This window comes from Peromyscus eremicus, chromosome 7, assembly GCF_949786415.1.
Source record: "Peromyscus eremicus chromosome 7, PerEre_H2_v1, whole genome shotgun sequence".
Lineage (NCBI taxonomy): Eukaryota > Metazoa > Chordata > Mammalia > Rodentia > Cricetidae > Peromyscus > Peromyscus eremicus.
In genome coordinates, this window is record NC_081422.1 from 68,044,779 (window position 1) to 68,071,364 (window position 26,586).

Genomic DNA, 26,586 nt, shown 5'->3' on the forward strand with positions numbered 1-26,586 from the left:
CAACTGCAGTTTCCTCCTTCCGCTCCTCCCAGTTCCTTCCCTTGCTTCCCTTCTCCCCCAGATCCACTCCTTCTCCATTTCCCTTCAGATAAGAAAAGGCTTCCCTAAGATATCAGCTGAACACAGCATAACAAGTGACAAGACTAGGAATAAACCCTCATATCAAGGCTGGAAAAAGCAACCCACTAGGAGGAAAAGGGTCCCAAGAACAGGCAAAAGAATCAGAGACATCCGCATCCCCACTGTTAGGCATTCCACAAGAACACCAAGCTACATAACCATAACATATATGTAGAGGACCTAGCTCAGACTCATACAGGCTCTGTGATTTTTGTATCAGTCTTTTTGAGCCCTTATGAACCCTTGTTAGTTGATTATGTAGGTTGTGTTCTCATGGTGTCCTCAACCTCTCTGGCTCCTATAATCCTTCCTCCCCCTCTTCTGTGGGTTTTCTCAAGTTCTGCCTAATGCTTGGCTGTGGATCTCTGCATCCTGTAGCAAGTGTTCTTCACTGCTAAGTCATCTCTCCAGCTCTGGGATTTAAGTTCAAATAACATCTCAAATGGAAAATTGCAGAAAACTCAGTGTTTCTGTGGAGTACAAGGGACCAGGATACAAAATTAGACAAAACCCTGCACTGTTGGTATTCATTGCTCTTCCTTTCAAAACCAAGTAGACACAGAGTGCATGAGCTAGAATTTTCTTGTTACAGCCTGAGAAGCAGAAGGGAAACATCCATTAAGACCTTCATGCACTTTTTAGATATTGACCATACCACAAAGAAAAGTATCTGAACAGACAATGTGGGACCTGCTAGGTCTATAGAAGAGCTCACAGGGATTCTAGAAACTCATTTCTATTTGCTTGGGATTCTGCTAAACTCAACAATGTGGAAAGCAGATTCATGGGCCACTGCATGATTTTAGATCACAAGGGGATGCTCAACAAAAGGATTTGCTTATACTACTATCGAGAGAGACATTCATAGTCTGAGATATCAGCTTAGTCTCGTGTTTGCTGTTTAATTAGCTTTTTATTTGGACCCAGGGAAAATGGGTTAATTATATACCTACTCTGATATCATGTGGGTCATAATAATTTAATTATCTTTTGCTGAACTAGATAATAAGGTGAGTGGTGGCCAGGTAAAGGTTCAGGTGGACAACAACATTGCAGGTCCTCCTGGACGTCTGCTTTGCTTTCCTGTGACCTGAAGCCAAACATCTCCATTGACAGTCACTAAATTAATCATACACATTGTTTATCCTGCCTGCCTACTCCAGGAAAATAGCAAGAAGTTTCGATTTAATGACAAGGAGGGCCGGGAAGCAGGAGGGAGGATCCAACTTTCAGAGGAGGAAACTGAAATGGATTTACTCTGTGAAGGCTCTATCCTCCCAACTGCAGGCCAAATGAGTTAATCCTGATGATTTCCTTAGGAGCAAGGATGAAACAAGTCTCCCTTATTCTGAAAAGATATGTTTAGGAAGGAAGAAACTGAGGGTAGGTGAAAGCATCAATTACAGTCACCCTTTTGGTTTCTTTCATGTTTATTTCCACATAGACATTTCCTGCTCACTCATGGTGTGGTAGGGTCCATTGCTATTTCCACCTCTCAGTTGTAATTCAAGTATTTGCCCTACTTAACTTGTATTTCAACTTTTCTGGACCACAATGCTCCAAATAGCTTCATGTCTGGGAGGTCCTGAGTTTTCCAGGTGCTGAAGGAAGGGCACTAAAGAAGGGTGTGTGGGGGGGAACATGGAAACCATCGAAAGCAGAAGGCCTCAAGACAGTGATCTACTTGGGTCTCAATACCCACTCTTTTGGATCCTTAGTTTACCACCAAGTGATATTGGGGATTTATTTTTAAATAAAGGTTTTATTTTTATTTTTGGATATATGTGCATGTCTATGAATGTGAGTGCAAGTGTCTTCAGAAGCCAGAATAAGGCATCAGAGCTTCTGGAGCTGGAGTTACTGGAGCTTCTGGAGCTTGTGAGCTGCCTGATGTGGGTATTGGGAATCAAACTTTGGTCTTCTGCAAGAGCAGCAAGTGCTCTTAACATAGAGCCATCTCTGCACCCCTACCACAGAGAATTTAATAGATGTTTCTAGATTGAGACCATATAACCTGACAGTGGATTTTATTGGCTAGCCTGTGATATCTGTTTGATGGTTGCAATTTGGCTTCATCTCATAAAGGGAGAATTTTACCATATGTCCCACACAATTCCTGCTAATGTAGAATGGGTTGTTGTGTATTAGGTGGTTATTCTAAGGATGAGCAAATAAACCAGAGTGATAGAGGCTGTAAAATTACTACCACGAGATAGACCAGGTCTGAGATTACTGGAGGAGAAGCAAGGAAAACGTATGGGGCAGCATGACAGACACTCTTTCCAAGACAAAGGCAGACCATGCCTTTCTGACGTCATTATCTTTGTGGTCACAAGCACAACAGTAATACACTTAAGTTCTTTAAAGTGACCTGAGATCTATATTTGGGGCAATTGATAATCATGGTGGTAACAGTGCTTGGAGAGGAGCCTTCTCCCAGAAATCAGTCAACATAGATGAGAGAGGAGTAAGACCTTTGCAAAGTATTGACTATGCAACTGTTTATAAGATGAAAGAAGGCTGTCCTTGGAAGGTGTGCATACATGTTAATGCTAACAACTGCACATGATGCTGAAAAACAGAACCGGCAGTTTGAGAAGCCTCAACAACCTGTAATGTCCAATGGATGCCTAAGGAATTGACAATTGTCACTGGTAATTAAGACATACAATGGTAAAACTCAGCCTTCACTTTCAACTGCACTGTTGAGGACCACTGCTACCCAGCCCCTCAGCATCACCCCATGACACAGAGATGAAGAAGAGCCCCTCCAAGCCCAAGTATATTCACCCTAAAATATGAGATTCCCACATGCTTCCTGCACAGACTGAAAGTAAACAACCTTGATCAAGGAGACTCAAGCCAGGTGAAAAGCTGATTGTGTCTTGTGCATTGTAATTAATTTATTCTCTGCCCAGGCCAATTTAATAAAATAGTTCTTGGACAAACTGGTTTCTTTTCAGTGACCCCCCCCTCCCCAGTACTGAGGATCAGACACTGGGCCATGGACATGACTTCTTTCAGCTCCTAGCTCAGGCACTGATCAGAGAATGTGGTGAATTTGGAAGAAACATCAGAATCTGTCCCTCACCCTTGTCACTCTCAAGAATGAACGCACTTTCTAATACAACTGGAAGCTCAGCCACAACCTCTTTCAGAACCAGTATTTTCAGGAATCCTAAGCACTCTTTCACATAAGTGTTATTTAGAAACTACTTGAATTCTGTGGACCTTCTCTAACATCTGGCCCTAACACCTCATCCTGACCGCTAATGTCTGACACTCAGTCTCTGGCTCCCTAACACCTGGGCCCTAACATTTGAACCCTAACATCTGTCCCCCCAACACCTGACCCTGAACGCCTGACTCCTATCTTAGGATCTTGCAAAAGTTGCTGCTTAAGAGCTTTGAAGACACAGGTCTGTGTTACACCACATAGGAAGCAGCCAGGTTTAAGAACTCCAGGCAGCCAGGTTTAATTAATACAACGACAAACACAATGTCCATTGATTTTCTGACTGGTCAAACATTTCACTAACATGAATATCTAGGCATTCAGATGTCTAATTCTTGCTTAGCAAACCATAATGGTTATCAATAAACATTTGTTGAGTACTTACTAACTGCTGGGCACCTCTTCCCCTCGCTCCCAAGCTTGCCTCTTGTTTCATTTTCAACACTATCTGTAGGATTTCAATCAGTATGCAAAGGTGGAAACTGAGGTTTGGTGCATTTAACAAAATGCCCCCAACAGAGAGTAGTAGCACCCCAGATTCAAACTTGGCCTGACTGCTGTCTCCGAAGATATTTGGAAGGAACTCTGCAGACCAACTGCATTCCAGCACGAGGTCAGACATCCGATCCGAACACCTTTCTCTTCCTGTATTTTTTACCTCGTGTTTTCATGAGAAGCTTAACCTTGGCTGACTAGATTGAAACAGAGGCAGGGATTAGGGAGGTACACCTCTGGTTGTGCTCCTGAGGGTTTCTTCAGGGAGTATTAAGCAACAGGCAAGACCAACTCCTCATTCTCTCTCTCTGCTTCCTGGAAGTCATGATGTGAGAACTCTGCTCTGTCATGCTTACCCGCCATGATGGCCTGAATCCTTTGGTCAAGATAAACCATTCTTCTCTCATGTTGCTGAAGTCTAGTGTTTTGTCAGGACAATAAGAGTCTTCTGACAACAAGGCTCCACTCAACAAGTATTACATCTGCATCAATTACATCATTATTGCATATTGAGTTTGAAAGGTGATTTATGCCAACCGTGAACACAAAATGCATTGCCTCAAACAGGCTGAGCAAAGACGGGAATAAAGTTGTTTTATCTTTTAATTAGAAGCGGATGAGTTCATGTAGTAAGGACAAAAAGCTGTTCCCCAAAGCATCCAGTCCTTAGGTCCTAGCCAGCTCTGTTTTGTCGACCAGATGCCATCTGAGCCGCTCACGAGTCATACTCAGACACTTTGACCACAAGGCAAATTATGTAAGAACAACACAGCCTGTCTAGGTCAGTGGCTTGAAGCAGTGCTCCACAGTCAATTAATTTTAACAATGTTTTATGAGGCAAGCAGGCAGAATAACAACATGCAAAAGAGCCTGCCTGGGGAACTGTCTTTAAGTATACACCTTGAATTCTTGAGATGCTCTTGGTCCTCGGTTTTCTCTAGTAATTGTTATTCATGCAAAGTAAGAAGGAGACAGAGATGTTTCTTGAAGACACTTATTAGGTTGAAATGGGAAAAGGGGAGAGAGAGTGCCAGATTGTTATAGATCTGTAACATCCTCCACTGTAACTGACTCCTGACAGACCCTGGGAAATTCTGGGGAGTCTTTCATCCCTTGTATGATGACTGAAATATTCTCCTTCCATAAGCACCATGGTTGTAAGCTTGCAAGGTATTTAAAAACTCATTTTAAGGCTGGAGAGAGGGTTCAACATCTGTTGCTCTTCCAGAGGACTTGGGTTCAGTTCCCAGCACATATAATGGGCAGCTCAAAGCTACTTGTAACTCCAGCTACTGGGAATCTGATGCCCTCTTTTGGCCTCTTGGGACACCCCTCATATGCATGTGGTACACACACACACACACACACACACACACACACACACACACACACACAAATAGTTATTTTATCTTTACAGCAGCTGCTAACCTATTATTACCAAGCATTTCCTAGAAAAAGAAGTCAGTGTTTAGAGTTTGTGTGCTAATTGCTCAAACTCATACACTAGGAAGTGATTAAGCTTTCAGCATTTTGTGCCTCGACTCTCCAATCTTTCATTGCCTCCCTCAGGTGCTCAGCTGCAATGATGAAGGACTCTGGCTTTGTCCTTAGGGTTCTTTGTACAAGGTTGTCCTTTTTACAACTTCTCTCACACAAATGCATATACTAGTTTCTACTGAGGTTTTCTGAATACAACATAAAGCCCTGTCATATGATAGAAGATATATAATCCAAATTATTCCCCTATGTTACTACATGTGCCTTCCTGAAAATGTTTGCAAATGTAAAATAGCAGGAACTACTCAATTATATATACGCTAAGTGGGTAGATTATATGATAGGTGAACTATATCTATTTTTTGAAAGTCAAATTAACAAAAATTCTTGCTCAGAAGATTCTTATTCCCACTGGCTATGAAAATCATAAAATATTAATTGATTGATTGATCTTGGGCTACATTTTGATGATAGAATCTCAGAATTTAGGGTTACTTCTTTTGGACTGAGTATGAAATTATAAACCTATGATTAATAAGTTTCTAATCAAAGCTAAAGAAAGTTTTACTTGTAGCATTTCTAATTTAACTATTTCAAAGATAAGGTTTTATATTTTTGGATACATATTATATTTACTAATTATATTGTCTAAATCTGGCATTTTTTTGTTTTATTGAGATGGGTTCTCACTACATAGCCCTGGCTGTCCTAGAACTCACTATGTAGACCAGGATGGCCTTGAACTCACAAAGATCCATCTGCTTCTGCATCCTGAGTGTTGGGATTAAAGGAGTGGGTCACTACACCTGGATTGGTACTTCTTTTTAAGTAAAGATAATTGCTCTGATTTCCTTTCTGTTGTGGTAAAACACTGATGGAAAGCAACTGAGAGGAGGAAATTATTTATCTGGCTTACGCTTCCACAGAACAGTCCATCACTGAGGGAAGTCATGGCAGCATCTTGAAAGTAGAAACCAAGAAGGAACACTGCTTGCTAGCTCATTCACAGGCTCATACTCAGCTAGTTTTCTTGAAGCACTGGCCTAGAGATAGTGCCTCCCACAGTGGGCTAGGTCCTCCTACTTCAATTTGTGATTGAGACAATCCTCCACAGACATGCTCACAGGTCAGTTTGATGCAGATAATTCCTCATCAGAGGCTTCTTCTTTCAGCTGACTCTAGGGTTTGTCAAGCTGATAATGAAGGATATGTAATAAGGTTAATTAACCAAATGTATTTCAGCAAGTCTTTATACTAGCACACATGGGGACACACTGGCAGTCAATGTCACCTTGAAATGGACCTAACTCATCAATTCCTCTAAAGTGCAGTTGGAACCACTTTTCCCCACTACCCATTTCTTTGAGCCAATGTGATCCTCTGGTTGCACAGGTAAGGACAGGTAAACAAAATTATCAGCATGCCTCCAAGATAGGTATGTTCTTCATACTATTTCTATTACACCATTAAATTAAGATGTCCTTAAGAAGTTATTGAGTAATTTCCATAGTTCATTATAGACCATATAAATATACTACTGAGTTATAGGAAGTCTCATCTGAGGTTTAACACTAGAAGCATCTTGCACAGTTGTATGAGAAGGCTAGTAGGATGAGAAGCTGGGACATGAGAGCAGCCATAATGGAGAATGAGCTTTGGTCATGATGAGGACATGAAGGATCAGTGCTGACCTTACTTGATTGGCTTAGGTCATTAGATTAATGCTGTGCCAAGATCTACAACAGAAAGTATGGAGAAACAGCTGCAGGTTTGGACAGAAGGGACTGAAAATTCTACTGCTGACTCTAACATTTAGATGTCCAAAGGGAGCTCAAGGAAGGCTGGAGGGTGCAAGAATTAGGCTCATGGAAGTAGAGGCTGCCTGGGGAGTTTTAGTTGCTTAGTAAACTGCTGGTTGCTGTGTTATTTTTACGAGTGTTTTCAGACCACCAAGAGTCAAGTCAGAGGGTTGGAAAGCATGTGACTGGAGGATGAGGGAACTGGATGGGTCATAGTATGTTGGAAAACAAAGAACTCATTCATACTAAGGAGTCTATACCTGTGAGCAGCACTGGCATGATTTTAAAGATTAGATAAAGCTTTCTGGTTGTGGGTGGAAGGTCCCAATTGACCAGAAAACCAAATTATAAGCCACCGTGCATCTCATTGGTCAAATCTGAGTATTCTTTTTAAAGGCATCACATTTACGTTTTAGCAAAGCTGAAAAGCAGAGGTTCAAGGAGCATGGACTCTGAGTTGCTCCTACCATATCAGTCAGTCTTACAAAACAGTTGAATACTTTCCTAAGCTGTACATCCGAATAAGACAAGCTCTTGCCATTCCTCTTAGTGCAGTCAAGTCCCTTGCATGGCCCTCTGGGCCCTGGAAACCCATCTCCACCAATCTCTCCAAACTTACCTCCTGCTAGGCGCTGACTTTTCTTTTCTCAAATGTATCTTATGTTGATTCTATTTCTGTTTTCTCCTTTACCTCAGGAATTTTTGTTCCTCTTTCTTATTCAGGTCTTTGTGAAGGAAATGCTCCTTACCGACAGCTCCTTGAAAGTTGTGGTGTCTACACCTCAAGTCTGATTGAGAAGAGTCATCCCCAGGCTGACATGGCGATCGCTCTGTCCTCTCCATAGCAGTTACAGCAGTGCTTGTAACTCTCTTCCACAGTCTTGCCCAAGAAAGGGACTGTGGCTAATGTCCTTTTGTGCCACCTCGCACTGACTGGGATGGAAATCACTGTGTCCCAGCTCAGGCTCACTACACACCTGCCTCCTATGTCTTAAGAAGGTTTCTACTAGGCTTCGTGTTCAACATGGCTGTCTGGTTGATGGGCCTATCATGACCTTTATGTGTAGATGGATGCTCAAACAACCTTTGTAGACATAGTTAACCTAAGGCTGTGTCTCTCTGACTCTCCACTGTTTGATTTGCTCTTGCTGTGAGTGGGGCTCACCGTGAAAAGGCTTCCTGTTGACTCTGTGTGAGTGCTGGCCACACTTTAACCACATCCAGCTATAGGGACTGTGTTCAAGTCTACGGAGACAAATAGCTGGAATGATACTGTTTTCCCATCCTCAGGTGTGGTCACTTTTGGGGAAAAATTTCCACAGACCATTTCTGCCTCTGCACATCTCTACAGGTGGAACGCATACCATTACATTGCAACCTGGGCTGTCTGGTGCCAAACGTGTTCTTCAGAACTTTTAAATACTTTGTGACCTTCGTCTTCTACCTTTTGGTAGTCTGCTTTATAATGAAGCTAAACACAATAATCCGTATTTTACTTTATACTTATTTTAGAAAATAGAGATGAATGTTTGGACTTACCCTCTAGAGCATATTTCATATCGAGGGCAAAGAGAGACCACATGATTTCTGCACTTATCTTTCCCATGTTTAGTTCTTGAGGAAACCTAAAACAAAACACATCATACTAGTGTATCAAAAATAATAATATCCCTGAAAACCCAAACGCCTCATTTCACCCATAACCACAGTTGTCATTACATGGCTCATATACACTCATGTATACTTTCATTTATGCAATTTCTTTCTACTGACTTTAATAAGCTGAGGTAGTATAAGCTGAAAAGAACACTGAGTGGTGAAATAGATATTACTTTATTGGCACCAAAGAGGCAGAGCCCAGGGATTCCCTGGGATGTCTCTGTGATGTGTTTGGGTCAGGACAGTTCCATCTGTCTTACCAAATAATGTCTTCTAAGCATCCATCTTGAGGGTAGATCAAATGGACCCAAACAACAGACACCACATAATACTAGAGAGACCCACCACACACACACACGATGTACATGTAGATACACAGATATATCAAAGCATATAGATTTGTTTTTTAATCCAAATCTAGAAAGATTAACCCTGTAACTTAATCTTGTTGAATCTAGGAAGCATTACCTAAGTACATATGATTCTGCTAAGACCTAGACTAAGACAACACATGGGCAATTATTCTAGTTACACTTTCAACACAAAGAACAGTATCCTTCATCAATACCCCTGACTGAAAAACACACATCAACTTGTCTCATAATATCCGCTCAGATTTTAACACAAACATTTATAGGTTTATTTACCAAATTTTAAACTTAGAACTCATAATAAAAAATCAACACACACACACACACACACACACACACACAACTAGTCCTCAGCCTTCAATATATTTTATCAATATAAAAATAATCATAGACAAATTATTTTAAAAGCTTTCATTTGTGCACAGATGCTGATACCACTCAGTTTGTGTTAATTTTTATGCTGCAAATAGGCAGAAGCAAAACTATAAATGGATAATGAGTGTTTTAGGGGGGAGAAAATGGATAATTATATTTAATTTATTTTCATTGTTTTGAATCAGAACTTAAGTAAGAGAATATCAGGTCATAATGCCTGAACAAAAAAGGACAAAAATAAAACTATGAATTAATATTTCTCATATACATCACTTCAAGCATCTCCAATAAAAAACCGAATTCCATAGATTTTAAAGATTTATTTTTATTTTTAATTATGTATCTCTGTGTATGTACATGTGTGTACAGGTGTCCACAGAGGCCAGAAGATGATGCTAGATCCCTAGGAGCTGGAGTTAAAACAATGTGAACCAGCTTAGTTCCATTCTTTAAAAAATTGGCTTAAGGGAGCCGATAGACACTGTTGAATCTTCAACCTGGCAAATTCCAGTGCAAATGAAATTGCCAGTTAAGATAGAGCCACACTGGAAAAATACACACAGTCTAAAAAATAAATAAGCTGGCATTAGCAATATGAAAAGAAGTGGTCTGAGTCAGATGATTCAATTACTTGATGAGCAAATAATTTAAAAAGAAAAAACCCCGGAAAACCCAAAAACCAAACCAAACAAACCAAGGCTGGAAAGAAGGCTCAGCAGTTAAGAGCAACCATTGCTCTTGAGGACCAGAGTTCGTTCAGCTAAAGTTCCTAAACCCGGTGGCTCCCAACCACCTGTATCTCCAGCTCCAGCAAATGTAACACCCTCTTCAGGCTTCTGCACTCACATGTACACTCTCATAATTAAAGACAAAATATACCTTAAGAAAAAAAAGACACAGAAAAAAACCCTAACAATACAGGAAAAGAAATGCATACTCTATCAACATTCCAAGACATTTAAATTAAAATGATGGTGAAATATGTTGTTTCAGACTACAAGCTATAATGAATTGTAAGCATGTGTCCTGACTGTTTCTCTAAAGGGCTTCGCTTCTTACACAAGGCAGGCACCTGAGCTGCCACACTGTACCTTTCTCTGCTCTGCACCCTGGACTCCTGCCTACTGGCTCCACCACCCTCACATTACATGATCCACTGGAATAATAAGCAGATATTAAGGAGAGAAGACAGAATTGCTAGTGGTAATGTCTGAAATGTGTAATTCCATGATTTCCTCTTGACACAGGCTTTAATTTATCTAGCATCATTTCATGATATTACCTTTAGGCTTCAACACTACTGTGAATAACACCATCGCTTTCTCAATTTTTGTCTAGAATTACAAAACATTTCTCTTGGATTTGCGACATGCTATACCTAAATATGATACCTTGCTATATTGAATACTTTTTCAATACATGTGTGTGTATGCTTGTAAGTGTGTATGTGTGTGTATGTGAGTGTACATGCATTCTGTGTGAGACAGTGTGTTGACTCTCAAAGGGGTGTCGAGTTCCCTGGATCTGGAGTCCCAGGCAGTTGTGAAATGGGTGCTGAGAATAGAACCCAGCTTCTCTAGAAGAGCAGTAAGTATGAAGCTATCTCTTCCATTATTGTATCAAATATTTTAAGTGAATACAATTTGGGAAATGTCACATGTAAGAAGGACTTTCTCTGCTCTGGGAATCGGTTGGAAAGCCCTCGTGGGACAGGTGAGAGGTGCCATCCCTACACTCAGAGAAGGGACACTCATTTCTCGGTAGACACACAAGCCAAGAAGAAGTCTTTCTGTCCCTCCCAGTCAACGATGCTCTCACTTTGCAACTATTGCTCTGGCACCCTCCATGACTCTGTTCTTCATCTCTACCATGGAGACATCCAGGTCTAACCACTGTACAGTCCTTCCCTGGGAATTCTCCCATGTACTATAACATGCACAGTAACTATAATTGATACACTTCTGTCATGTTAACCTATCCCCTTGCAGGGACCCCAGAGGAGAACTCAGAAGAACAGAAGAAAGAGACATAGTCTTCCTATACCACTCCCCCTACCATCTCTCTACCACCAAGTACTGCCACGTCTACACATGCAAATTTCCTGGGATATACCTTAAGAAACCTTAAGAGCAAAAGTGTAGCCTGTGATAAGTTCAAGCTTACAGTTTCCAAAATGATTTTGTTGCATTTCCCTATCTTAAAGGAAGAAAAATGCATAATTATAAGCAAAATATAACAGATAGAAAATGTAAACCATTTTTCCCAAGAAGAGCTGCTTCACTTTCCTCATAGGTTTTGTCAATGGCTTTGTTCTCTTGAATAAATTTTTAAGTTTCAATTTTAGTCCTAAAGATTTGTTTTTACTATTTTTAATTATGTGTATTTGTTTCTGTACTGATAGGTATACATGAGTGTAGTTCCCCATAAGGCCAGAAGAGGGCATCAAATTGCCTAAGCTGGAGTTACAGGCAGTTAGGAACCTCCAGATGTGGATGCTGGGAACTTAACTTGGGTCCTCTAGAAAAGCAGCAAGTACTCTTAACCTCTGAGCCATCTCTCCAGGAGCCTCAGTTTCAAATTTTTTAGAGGTCATAAAGCAATCACAAGCCCATGATACTTCTTTCTGTGTTGTTTTCTTCATAGACTTTGGAAATATCTTGCTTTGGCACCAAATTTTCGAATTTTGAACTCAACCTGAATTTCCAGAACTGAGGAATAATATTTAAAAGGCAGAACTTTTTCTTCCAACACACTCTGCAGTTGATTATTTCTGTCTTTAGTTTGCGATAGTGATGGAATCTACACATTTCCAGTTTAATGTATTTCTGGCTTATTTCCTCTGTCAAATAATAGCAGTTAAATCCTGTGGCTAAATCTCAGCGTGACCCAAAAGACAGAGATTTTAGTTTTCCTCTGCTGCTTAACTAATTTATCCAGTAGAGTAATTACTGGTTCCTTTAAACTCATTGCCTCGTTTTTCAAATGGGGGTGATAACAACGTTGTAACATGTGAGCTCCTCCAGGGCAGGGCCATTGTGAGGGTTCAGTGAGATTTTTTTTACCTAAAGGTTTCGTAAGCTCATTTGCTCATCATGGGCAGTCAACAAGCATTTGCTGCTGATGGTAGTACAATCCTAGCCATAAATGAGACATAAAGGAAAATATTATTATCTATTGATTTTTAATTGGTAAAACAGTTATCACAGGAAGTGAATTGAAGTTATTTTTATATTTGATTCATTTTGGTCTTCAGGAAAAATAAGATGATAATAAAATTAATGGCAGTAAACTGGATTGCAGAGGAAATTTTTATGTACTCAGGAGTAAACAGATTTTAAGATTTCAGAACTCCCAGATGACATACCAACCATTCACATGCTAATTAGAAATAGTTCCCAAACTGTAACAGAAACAGGACTGAAAGAAAGAGGATTGGCACTAATAATTGGCTTGAATCAAGCTAATATTACTTTGGAGGAGAGTCTCAGTGAGGGACCGTCTACATGGGGTTGGCCTTTAGGCAGGTCCATGAGTGACTGTTTTAACTGGAAAGACCCAGTCAAAAATGGGAAGCACCATCTCCTAGATAGGGGGTCCTGAACTGTTTAATTACAGTACAGAAATCCATCTGAGCACAAACAAGCAAGCAAGCAAGTACACACACATTCACTTCTCTCTGCTCCTGGCTGTGGATGTGATGTGACCAGCCTTCGAAGTTCAGCCATCCTGACTTCATGACTATCAGGGACGATAACTTGAAATTTTAAGGGGAAACAAATCCTTTTCTTCACTCAGCTGCTTACTGTCAGGGTATTTTATCAAAGCAACTGAAATGAACCCAGAACACTAACCTTACTATGTAGAAGTTATTACGTATATATTTAAAACTTAAATATACACTTATATGGTACATCAAATATTGATAGTCCATAATTATATGTATGTATATATGTATACATATGTATATATGTGTATTTAAGTGACTCTTCTTAGCCTAACCTGAAGATTCCTATATACAAATTAAATTCACTCATGTTAAGGACACTTCTTCTGCATTTTCAGTGAAGCCTCAGTTTAACTTAATTTATAATTTATAATAGGGCTGTTTAATGAAGGAAGCAATCCATTCCTCCATTACAGTCTGCCTCCTCTTTTTAATTTGTAGCAATTAATACAGAGCATAAATGTTTTAAACCTTGAGTCTTAGGAGGCACAACAATTTAACAAACCAATTTATTATCTCACAAATATCTTAGTGGAATCAGGAAAACATAATCTGCCAAATTTGATAATTTGGATTCATTAGTCATAGCAGATAAAATTAGAACACATTAAGTTTGGAGTTCTGCTGCGAGGTAGGAAGTGTGTCTGAAGAAAACTATGCTCATTAAGAAGGAGCAGGCCATGCTCTGTGTAACTGGCAGTACACATGCAAGCTGAAGTTTTAGCACCAGCTGGCATCTGAGAGACATGTAGTTTTCTCCATAATGTAAGTGAAAGAGAACAAAAATAACCCTTAACCAGAATCAAAGACACAATGACCTATAATGACCATATATAATGTATGGACCTAACTTGACTCCTGACTGTAACAAACCATACTACCCTCCCCCCTACTCCCCCACCCCCACCCCCCACCGCCAAAAGGGCATTGTATAAGATAATCAGGAGCAGTTGACTACAGGATAGGGTTTCTGCAAGACTTGGGTGCTGATGCTGCTGTTCCTGGCTGCGATGCTCTACTTTGGTGGTCCCAAAACGACCATGACTTCTAGAGGTGGGTATTGACACACAGAAAAATGAAATTGCTTCATGTCTGAGATTAGCTGAAGGTGATTCAGCCGGAAAATGAAAACTCAAGAGCATATAAGCAAAAAATGTAACAAAATTTAATGATTATTAAATTGAAGTGATGGAGACATGTTCTATTGCGTAGTTATTTGTACTTCTTAATATCACGACCATGTTCATCACGGTTTTTAAATGTAAACAGTAATTTAGCAAAGCCACGTGTGAACACAGAAGCCAGAAGCTGTAACACACTGAACACTATTCTCAAAACGGAACAAGTCAATTCTGGATGAAAGCAGCTTACACTCAGGCTTTCCCACTACAGCAAATGGAGTCTTTTAGAATATATGATTTGAAAGGAATATACTGGGTCATCCCTCACTCTGAAAAAAATTAAAGGAACATACAGCATGCATATATATATATATATATATATATATGTATATATAGTGAATGTTTTAAAATTTATTCATTTCTGATATTGAATACAGTCTTCATGCAGAACAAAACTAAATTACATTTTTACTGTACATACACTCTGACCTGTGTGTGTGTGTGTGTGTGTGTGTGTGTGTGTGTGTGTGTGTGTGCATGTGTGTGTGTGTGTGTGTGTGTGTGTGTGTGTGTGTGTGTGTTTCCCTGCTTGCTTTGTATTGCTCTGATAAAATACCATGACCAAAATCAGCTTAGGGAGGAAAGGGTTTACTGGGCTGACATGTCAGGATCATAGCTCATCACTGAGGGAAGCTGAGGCAGGAACTCAAGCAGAAGCCATGGCAGAATGAATGCTGTTCCCTACCTTGCTTTCCCTGGCCGGCTCAGCCTGCTTTCTTGTATAACTGAGGACCACCTGCTCAGGGTAGGTACACCCACAGTGACCTGGGTCCTCTCACAGCAATAATTAATCAATAAAAAGCCTGGAGACTTGCCTACAGGCCAACCTGATGGAGGCATTTTCTCAACTGGAAGAAGGTTCCTTCTTCCCAGATGACTCTAGCATGTATCAAATTAACAAAACAAAACAAAAAAACCCTAAGTGGCACGGGAGCTAAATGGAGGACCCACATTGAGAGCCGAGATAAGGACTAGTTATGGCTATGAGACTGGCATTCTAACAGAAGAGAATGAAGAAGCCAATTCTCAACAGTTGGAAATTTTCATTATCTTCTGGCATTAGGAAGAAAAAAAGATGAGAACAAGGACCAGGTTTGGAGAACACAGAGGAAACAGTGTAAAAGGAGAGCAGACACTCTGGCTATTACACATAAAAGATCAGGTTGCTTTGTTCAGAAATAGGAGGCATCCGAGGCATGAGAGAGATGAATAATTAATAGATGGCAAGACCCTGTTATTGAAGACATCACACACTTTAGTGGCAGAACACAAAGAAATAAATGTTGAGCTGACCGGGAAACCCTTCCTGCTGGCTAATTTTCCCAGTGTTGGGAGATACTGTACAGGCTGCTAGGGGAGAACTAAAACATCGATGGACATATCCAGCACTGGACTCTGAGTGCTATAATACAGACCTTCCAGGCAGGAAGTGTCCACTAATGAAACAGTGGCAAGACTCTCTTGATTGGATTTGAGGTCTACTCCACAAGAGGGATTTCATGCCTGATATTATAAACATGGTTAGAACCCTAGCGGAGAACCTACTGTTATTTGTCTACATGGTCATGTTGCCAACTGCCTTCTAGATGTTTGTGTTTCTATCCATAGACTTGTGCTGTCCCCAACCTTGGCCAGAGAAGCTTCTTGCTGCAGGGTAGTGGTTAGTGCAGAGATGTGTTACTGTCCAAGTGCAGAGAATGTCACCATGAGCGCTTAGCTGGAGATGAACATCTATACCAACCACAAGCACCAAGGCTAAGGGATCATGGAAGAGGGACCAGAGGGATGGTAAGAGCCAGAGCATGTGCAGGGACACTTTGAAATGCCATCTTGTTGACATGCCATGGCTGTGGCACATGAACTCACAGCAGCAGAGGCTACCTGCACAGGCCTGCATGAGAGCAAAGCAGTTAAAAATTCCAGCACGGAGTAGGGAAGAGCTCCCAAGGCCCCATCCCTAGCTGAGGAACTATTGCAGTTGATAGCAGGTTGGGGAGGGAGACTTAGTTTTCTTTAGGAATATGCCCATTGTGTTTTCAAGCTCTAGTGGATGAGGCCACATTTCTAATTGGGTACAGTGGGCTAAAACCATTAAATGAACAGGGGCATGGAGAGATGGCTCAGCAGCTAAGAGCAGTTGCTGCTCTTTCAGTGAAACTGGGTTTAGTTCCCAGCACCCACACAGTGGCCTCCAACCATCTATTAACTCCACTTCCAGGGGATCTGATGCCCTCTTCTGGCCTCAATGGGCACTGCATGCACATGATGCACATACAGACATGCAGGCAAAAACTCTCATACACATAAAATAAAACCAAATAGCCATTTAAAAATAAAATTTATAAAAATGGATAGTTAAGAGGCAAAAAAGGCTGAAACTGGAATGCTTTATTTTTCTTGTACTTGCAATTATAATCGAATTAAACATAAATTATGATTCAGACTGTGTTGGTCAGCAAAGGCAATAAAAAATAATAACCCAGTTTTTCACAGTAAGTCTGGATCTGTGTTATTGTTAAGATGGTTAAAAAAAAGAGAAAAGCTTCTGCATTAAACAAAAAGCAAATCCTGGGAAATATTTGACTCCACAGCCAGACAACTATATTCTTTGAAATTTAAATGAAAAAGATGTTTATTATCACTGAATTTGCATTTACTGAAAAAGTAAAATAAAATCATTTCTATGGTTTAAGTTTTTAAAAAATCTTCACTGTCATTAGAATATAAGTAGCACATAAATTTAGGCAATGCATTTTTAATGTTAGAATGAAGTCTGCCGACTTCTACAGCCAGTGTACTTACTGATTGAGGACAGGGGTGTAGGCAGTCTTATCCTCATCGATAATAGTGACCATCAGAGTAATCAGCTGTGGCCAGAAGTCCAGGTTCTTGGTGGTCGGTCCCTGGTCTTCCCGAGGAACATCCTGCTTCTTACTCTGTTCACATGGCAAGCAATAGGCAAAAGAGAAGATCAGTGGGAGGGCTTCAGTGGCATGTGCTGGCTGCCCTATTCACCAGAGGAGCAGAGAAGCAATTCTGAAAACACGTGTAGATTATGGAAAGAACAAGCTATTGAGTCCAGGCTTCCTGTCTTCATTGAGTAGGATAGAGTCAGCAGCCAGCCTCCTCACCCTAATCTCACATTTGTTTAGGGTTAGCTTCCATCAGCCTTTCATTTGGCTCTGGAATGTAGGACACTCCTCCCTCTGAATGCTACAAGCCTACAACCTTAGGAATCATTCTGGAAACTATTCCTTTAATGTGGCTTCTTCCACAGAGATCCAAGCTTATGTGTATTAAGGGGTGTGTGTGTGTGTGTGTGTGTGTGTGTGTGTGTGTGTGTGTGTGTGTGTGTGTTAGGGGGGGAACAGGCGGATATTTATCAAGCATAAATATTTTGTCCAAAATCATGATGGTAATAGGTTTAAAACTCAAAGCTGGTTACAAAACCAACCATGGAAAACTCTACAAGTAACACCTGGTACATGTTTCATCTGTAACCCTGACCCTGCCTATAACTTTATCAGATAAACTTCATGTTTGTAAATCTACCTTTTTCTTTTATTTAAAGCATCTTAGTTTCTTCTCAGTTCTCCACACTGTCTGAATTCTTTAAGGATCAGCTCTGGAAGGCAGAACATGGCCTGGAATGGTCTGAACTCACTTTAAGGTTAGGGAGTATGATAACAATGGTAAATGTCTTATGTATAAATTTCATTTACAATATATAAAATTCTTTCCAACATGCAGGTAAATGATCCTTATTATTTATTTTACTGAATACCCTACTTAGAGTGCTTATTTTACATTTAGTTGCTAAAATTTAGACAAAAAATGTAAAGGGAGACATAATTTCCACTCAAGAGTACAAACAAGTAAGATACATGTCATCTACGACTACTTTTTCTAAATCATTTTGCTATGTTCAGAGTTATCTGGAAACCTCAGTTTGTGGCTCAAGAACACTGATGTAAATTGTGTACTAGATGTGACATGGTTCAGTCTATTCTGTACCTTGTCATCATGTCTTCTGTTGAGACCAGAAGTTCAGTCATCCTGTGCTAAATGGCTGTGTGTGTTTATTTTTGAATGTTTACCAAGACATATAACTTAGCTATGTTTCAATGAATCATCCCCTCATTACCATTTTCACTTAAGTGAAAACACAGCCCAACAGTGCATTTAGTTTGGCAACAGGAAGGAAGACTAGAAATCAGGTGAATGGTTCTGGAACTTGTGGACATGACTCATAAGGTAAGACAAAGCTGATGTGTCCACAACACACAGGATTTGTGTACTTATGTGTGTGCATGCGTGGGTGAGTCCTGTAAAAGAATGGTGGCTGACATGACTGTAGTTTAAGACAGTTAAGCAACCATGAAAGGCTTTGGTAACAAGTTATATCTATGCTGAGACTCTGAAAGACCTGGACAGAGAAAGGAATAAAATGATAGAGAAGTAAACCTGGATATTTAAAAAGAAATAAGCTTCTATATGCAATAAAAACATAGGAAGAGAAAATATAAAATCATTCACTATATAGCTGTTTTATAATGTGTTTGCAACCTCCCCTCATGCTAAGGTGGTTGTTTAACTCTGCAAACTTCTGAGATAAAGAAATCTTAGTTCCAGCACTTTGCAGGTTAAAAATAGGAACTCTGTAATTGGCTAAGAAATAGGACAGGAAGTTTCAGACACTCAGGCATCTAAGATCCCTGTCAAGACCAAGGTGAGCAGTTTATTGGCTAGGAAAAAGGAGAGCATTTATCTGGGTCTACATTTAGACTGGACTTGAAGATGAGAAGATTGAGTGTCCTTCAATCTCCAAGGCAACCTCTGATAGTCTTGACATCTGTGGAAACAGCCTTCTTGCTTTTCTCTTCTGCAGACATGCCAACTCTCCCTTTCTGTCCATTATCTCTTTCTGTCTCTAAAAGCTGTACAAGAGGGATCTTCTCAACTCATCAAGTTAAAATAAAACACCTGTCAGTCTTGAAGATCGAGCATGCAATGACTAAGCTCATACAACAGAATTCTGACCCATGGTCAGCAGCAATCTCTCTAGACAGCTAAACCACAGCTTCTGTAGCAACTGAGCCAGACTAGTCAGTGCCTGAAGCACCTCAGCAAAATTTCCCTTGTTCCCAAATCAAGACGAAGCAGAGAAAGCCACATATGATCTTAAAATCAGCCACAGGAGCAATCCATTTTTATTAGTGGATTCTCAACCAAAGTGTCTCTCTGCTAGTCTTCAGTCATCAACACAGAGCCTTTCGTGTGGTCATTCTGGGTGGGGCTTTCCCACTTCCCTGCTTGCCCTGGAGTCTTTGTCTAAACAAAGTGATCTTGGCTGATTTACTTACTATATATAGAAAGAACTGAATTTCAAACCAATGTTTTCATAGTTTGCATTGTCTTCAACTATTTCCAAATGTTCAAGGCTTATTATTGTCTACATCCTATCAATATGGGAACTGAGGGCTAGCATAATAGCCACTTCCTGTTCTTATCTTTAAAAATTTAAAAACATAGGTAACATGAAGATGTACAGCCTTCCTTGTTTCTTCTTAGTCTTAACTTCAGGTCCTAGTTACATGGTTTATAGACACAATGACAACAATTGTATACTACAAATACCAGCTAATTATTCTGAGCTTCATATCTTAAGTAAATCTTTTCAGTAAACAGTTATTGGTGTCAGAGTTATTGGTGGAATTCCTGCATCTGTTCTGAGTTCCTGACTGTCATGGCTATTGAGCACTCCTCTGCAGTTTGAGAGTTATAAGCATGGTCAAGGGCTAGTTCATCTCTATTTGATGTCTTCTCCCAGTTTTAGGGTGTTCCCACTTAACTTCCACAACCTTTTGTACCAAAGATTCCTAACAAGTTACTAATTTGTATTGTTCATATTCACCATGGCCTTTTCATTTACTTTTCCCACTAATGCTGATTGAATTCTGTGCAGCTTTGAGGGTTATAAGAAATGGGATCTGGACTCTATGAGAAGATCCAGGAGGTTCCAGGTTCCACTCCCAGCTCTTTGTAGACACTTCCCTCTGTCCACCCAAACAGAATAATGTCATTGTAATGACACAATTGTGTCTATGATGATGTGAAGATTACTCATCTTGGCAATCTTAAAAGACTAACAACACCTTAATTACATTCAAGCAAAATGACATGAATCTCTGCTTTTGGTTTGGGGACATCACAGTGGCCAATGCAGCAAATAAGAAAATACCCTGTGAGGGCTTCTGTCTAGGAGCAGAAAAGTATGGACAGAGAGGAGCTGTTGAGGCGTTTCAACCTGCTCTGAGTCTCTTGGTCAACCACAGCAGAGAGGTGCAGGGCCCAGTCTTGGTCAGCTCAGAGACAGACTAGAGCCCAGACTCTTGCATTTCAAGTGAAATCAAGGAGACTTTCCATAGACAATACCGCAGAGGAGAGGATGCCAAAATTAAAGTCAATGTAGAACTCAAGGCAAATTCTATCCTCACTTCTCAGTGCTGCCCAGCAGTGCTTAGTGATCCCACGGGATGGAACACTTTCCTTGTTCTCTACCACACTTTAGTCCTGGAAATAGCCACACAGACAGCATCTACTGTGACTTCAGTGTCATCCTGAGATCATTTACAAAGGTTCATCTGGGGTCATGAAAGGTCAGAAAAAGCTAGAAAACCAGACCTTATGAATTTAATGTTTTGAAGAGAATCTGTCATCACTTTTCTTCCTATAGTTAAAAAATGCTGAAGATGGTAGAAAACAGTCGTATTTTATGTACCAGCCACAGAGATGCAGATGAAGGTATTTCTAAATAGAACAATTGGGCATTTTGAGAGCTGTTGATAAACAGTAACATCAGTATATTTTCATTAGAGAATATTTTTGACTTTCTGTAATCAAACCCACATAGGGAAGACCTTACATAGTTAATCGTATGCTACCCTGTAAAAATGGGGAAAAAGAATCAGGTTTGATATTTCTAAACCAATGTGGTTGTTAATTTCTATACAATGCAAACTCAACATGGTACATGGTTTTTTCCAAGTTGATAGCACAGCTAAAATTGCCAAAAACTCAAATCATGTATATTACACATTTACATACACACAGATGTGAACATAAAAACACTAGCAGCAGCAGTACGTTGTGCATCAATAGCAAAAGCTGCTCTTCCAAGTTTGGCAGTCATTTGAACAAAATTGTAGAGACATTGAACATACTCTCAGTGAAAGAGAAAATCCCAGAAAACAGCAGCCTTGTTACTGTCATGGACCCACCACCATCACTGTTTTATTCTTTCCTCACTCATTACCTGGAAAGAAAGCGTCCTGAGTACATTGTTAAAGAAGCTCTCATCGGTGCTGGCTGCCTTTCCCTGTATTATCTTAAAGCTCCATAAGCAGGGCCTCCTTTGAAAGACAGTCCTGTTGCCCTTGACTTCTCTTTCTGCCTTTGGCGTACTCATCACCTCTCCTACTTAGACCACTTTCAACGTCTTCACCTTTGATCTACCTACTTCAAAGGTTCTTGCTGCTATTAATCTTTGATGCCACTGTCAAGGATGCTCTCCTCGTTGCCTGGATTTTCCTGACATACGGTAAGTCACTTAAGCTCTGCCCATGAATGGGAGAGAGGTGGACAGTTATGCTTAATGAAGCAAGAGGCCTGGACTCCCTTTACTGGACGGGTCTCAATCGTACACTTGAGGAGCCCTTAGCAGTCTGTGAGGAAATCTGTTTCCCTTTACCATAGACAAAGAAGTGGCTCCTTAGTCTTCTTGGATAGTTAGAGCCAACATTCTGACTCCCCATCTGTGTCAAAGATAATTTTAACATCCACAATAGACATATTTGGGGAAGCTATGTGTCGTATCCCATGCAAGGAATCTTAAAGAAACATTTTGAGTCATGAAACGAGCCTGCATTTAGGAATTACCGTTGACCAATGCTTTTCTAAGCCTGGAGCACTGGGTGGCTACATCACCATCACCTGGGTGTGCACTGAAATACAGTGGCTTTTACAGCCCTTGGGGTGGGCCTGTTCAATCAGAAAAGCTAAAAATATTGCTAGGAACCCAGATTTAGCTACATAGCACTGTTCTTAGGAAGTTGTCTTCATGTTCATAGGAAAAGTCCACCACTAACTTGTAATTTAATCAGACAAAAAGAGCCCTCATTTAAAAGAAAATGTGTGATACAATTTCTGCAGAATGCCAGAGTCAGCCAGACGTTTGCTAGATTTTGCATTCCATCATGACATCAAAAAACTTTGATTTCACCTTTATACCCAAGAAGGTTCCAAGTTTACACCGGACCCCAGTTGTAGGAAGTAGCAACACAACTTGCTGACTGTTTATGTGGCCAACAGACGACACGGCCTAAATGCTACAATGTTACATCTTTTTATAAAACTTTATTTTTAGATTAATACTCCCTAGGAACAATCATGGACATCCTCAAGTTGTGCAGCACTGTTGTTGAGAACAACAAAATGACCAAACAGGGGCTGCCAAGATGGCTTAGTGATTAAGAGGACTGGGGCTGCTCTTGCAGAGGACCCAGGTTCAATTCCCAGAACCCACAGGGTGGCTCACAAATGTCTGTTGCCAGGGAGCCATTGGCCTCTTTTGGCCTCCTAGGGCAATGCCTTTGTGGTAGATATATATGCAGGCAAAACACTTATATATAAGATAAAAATAAGCAAAGTATCAATTTTTAAGAAAATAAATGTCTTAGGGTTTCTACTGCTGTGATGAAACATGATGACCAAAAGCAACTTGGGGAGCAGAGGTTCACTTCACTTACTCTTTGTCATTAAAGGCAGTCAGGGCAGGAACTCAAACAGCACAGGAACTTGGAAGCAGAAACTCATACAGAGGCCATGGAGGAGAGCATTGCTTACTGACTACCGCCTTGCTGCTCTTCATGGCCTGCTTGCTCCGCCTGCTTGCTTCGTCTGCTTTCTTATAGGACCCAGGACTACTAGCCCAGGGGTCGCACCACCCACAGTGGGCTGGCCTCTCCCACTCCAATCATTGATTACGAAAATGCTCTACAGGCTTGCCTACAGCTGGATCTCATGGAGGCAGATTTTCATTTGAGGTTCCCGCCTCTCAGATCTCTAGCTTTTGTCAAGTTGACATAAAACTAGCTAGCACCGAAAGGAATGATATTTGCAAGCATAATAAACTAGAGAAGATTATAGCATGACAAGAATTTAAATTTCTTTATTATACCAGTGATTATAAGCAGGTAAAGGTGCCGGACACAGAGCCTGCTGAGTCATTGAACTGGCTTCTACTACCTTTTAATCCTATTGCAGCAGCCACTGGGTGTATTATTCATGAGCTGGGAAAGTGGGGAGCACAGACAGCTAACTACAGCATTTGTGCATCATACTTTCCCCTCTGTTAATTGACTTGCAGTCTGTGGTGGTATTGTGTTCCCCAAAATATTGTGTACCTTAATAAACTTATCTGGGGTCAGAGAACAGAAAAGCCACAAGATACTTAGGCTAGAAAATGTTAGCACACGCCTTTAATCCTAGCATTCCAGAGACAGAAATCCCTCTGGATCTCTGTGAGTTCAAGGCCGCATTGGAAACAGCCAGGCATGGTGACTCACGCCTTTAATCCCAGGGAGTGGTGGTAGAAAGCAGAAAGGTTTATAAGGCATGAGGACCAGAAACTAGAAGCATTTGGCTAGCAGCATTTGGCCTGGTTAAGAATTCAGCTGGTTAAGCTTTCAGGCTTTGGAGAAACACAGTTCAGCTGAGATTCATTCTGGATGAGGACACAGAGGCTTCCAGTCTGAGGAAACAGGACCAGCTGAGGAATTGGCAAGGTGAGATAGCTGTGGCTTGTTCTGTCTCTCTGATCTACCAGCATTGACCCCAATAATTGGCCTCGGGTTTGATTTTATTAAGACTCTTCATGCTACAGCAGTCTTATAATCACAGAGAAATGGATACATGGCAAATGCATGTAGGATCCATTTTTAGGTTTGACATGGAGATTTCCTGTACAGCACTCCCTGGAGAAAAGGTGTTTCTATGTTGGGTTGTGCCTAAGTGCCTGGGAGGGTGTGATGAGAACTTTCAAGACTCCTGAGGTTTCAAACTTCTCCTTACGTTGTGCTAAATCTCTAGTACCCCGAGTTCCATCCCCAGGACTCACATGGAAGGAGACAACTGACTCCCAAAAGTTGTCCTGTGGCCTTCAAATATGCACGAATGAATGAATGAATGAATGAATATTTTCAAAAGTGGGGCCTTCTGGAGGTGACTACATTGTGAGGGTAGAGCCCTCATAAACACAACCCATTCTTGTATGGGAGAGGCCTAAGATACTTTACCCCTTTGTCCATGTAAGGATTTGGTGTTATCTCATGACACTAAATTATTAGATACTAAATCTGTAGGTGCATTAATTGAGGGATGTCCCAAACAGCTTAAGAAAGTAAATGTTGAATATTTGGTAGAATGTTGATTTAAATAAATGAAGATTTAAATGGCTTTATGCTGTAGCCAAGTAGAGAGGGGAAAGGTGTTCACAAAATCTCTTCCCTTTCCTTGGGGACATAGCTATCTATACTCCAGGGCAAAGTTAATGATGGTTTCACAAACAAACCATTCGTTGGGGAAAATAATGCTTTCTTCCCATGCATGTGGGTGGCTGTGACCAATAGATATGGCAAAGGGTGAGACAGATCTGTGTGTAGGCCAAAGTCTTAAACTGACGGCCATGTCTCTAGGAACCCCTGGTCTCATAGTCCAGCCATCCTGCTGTGAGTTCATTCATGCAGTCCAGAAGAGGTCATGTAGGCAATTGTCAGGTTCCAGCCAACAGGTGTCACTTGCCAGTCCCATGAAGATGCCACACGAGAGACTGGACCTCACCTCAGTCCAGTCACACCAGCCAAAGCCAACAAGCGAGAGAGATGGCTTCCACCACACCGTTCTTTGCAAATTACTGGCCAAATAAGCTACATTTGAAAACCATTGTGTTTTAGGGCGCATTGTAATTTGATAGATTAACTTGCACCAAGCATGACCCTGGCAGTATAATAAAAATAATAAAACGAGTGTTGGTGAGAGGCTGCATGGAAGTGGGCAGAAGACCAGGGGGTTTCCATCAGCAGGTGAGTGGAATCAGGAGACCTGTTGGTAGGAGCAGGAAGACTGTGAAATGATGGATTTTTTTTTTTTTTTTTTTGGCTAGACAAAGTTTTCCTCCCACCTTTTATTTAGTGGGAGGAAGTGGGCACTGCTGTCTCCTGCAGTTTGTGTGGACAGCAGAGAACAATGTAGATATGGAAATCGCGGGAGAGCCACCCCACGGCTTTCTCCCAGCTGTGTAGAATTACAGGGAGAGATCAGCTGAAAAGCAAAGCGCTCAATTGTTTTCTAAGAGGAATTCAGAAAACTACAAAGATGCCAGGATTTCCTGGGCTATAAAAATTATATATTCTCATCCTTGATCCCTTCAGAAAGTAAGGATGGTCTAGGGAGCAGGACACATCTAAATTGCTTAATTTCATGGTTATGAGACCTTACAAGGAATCTGGGTCCCAAGAACAGCTCTGAGTCACTCAGAATAGTCAATGTGTCTGATAGGGTTTATAAGTATCTTCAGTCCATCATCACATTGCTCTTTGATTTTTAATCTAAGATAGGGACCCATCTCAGTCAGCAGCATTGAGTGATGTTGTTATCTAGTGAAATGTCCAAAGACATTTGAAATAAACGTATCAGGTCTGGACTGAAAGGAACTAAGTCTGTATGAAAACATAATAAAATGAAACACAGTAGACCTTTGTATTGCCAAGCATCTAATGGCAATAAAAAAGCAAGTCAGATCCTAGACTGTAACAGTGAGTCAGTGTTTATGGAGCAAGAAGATGACTCAAGGTCACGGCCAAGAACTTAGAGCATGGAGCCAAGAGTCCAGAGAATGAAACAGTACAGAGAGCAGGAATGGGCCCTGATCAAGCCCTGAGGACCTGTTACCAGAGACATTTAAGGATTTCTAGGGACAGATACTTAAGAGACTGTCCCATCTCTGATCTCTTTCATTTTCAAATAGAAATACAAATATGTCATTTTGATCAACTCACTTTATACTGTGTGT

At 40.7% G+C, this 26,586-nt stretch overlaps 1 protein-coding gene across 2 annotated transcripts in view; it reads right to left on the bottom strand.

Moving 5' to 3' along the window:
• Nucleotides 1-26,586, bottom strand: part of Unc13c (unc-13 homolog C) — a 412,574-nt gene that overhangs the window by 137,789 nt on the left and 248,199 nt on the right. For both annotated transcript variants that reach the window (XM_059268241.1, XM_059268239.1), the window contains 2 exons: nucleotides 17,259-17,392; nucleotides 8,686-8,771 (listed from right to left, as the gene is read on the bottom strand). In XM_059268241.1, coding sequence (XP_059124224.1) covers nucleotides 8,686-8,771; nucleotides 17,259-17,392 — 220 coding nt within the window. The remainder of the gene's footprint in view (nucleotides 1-8,685; nucleotides 8,772-17,258; nucleotides 17,393-26,586) is intronic.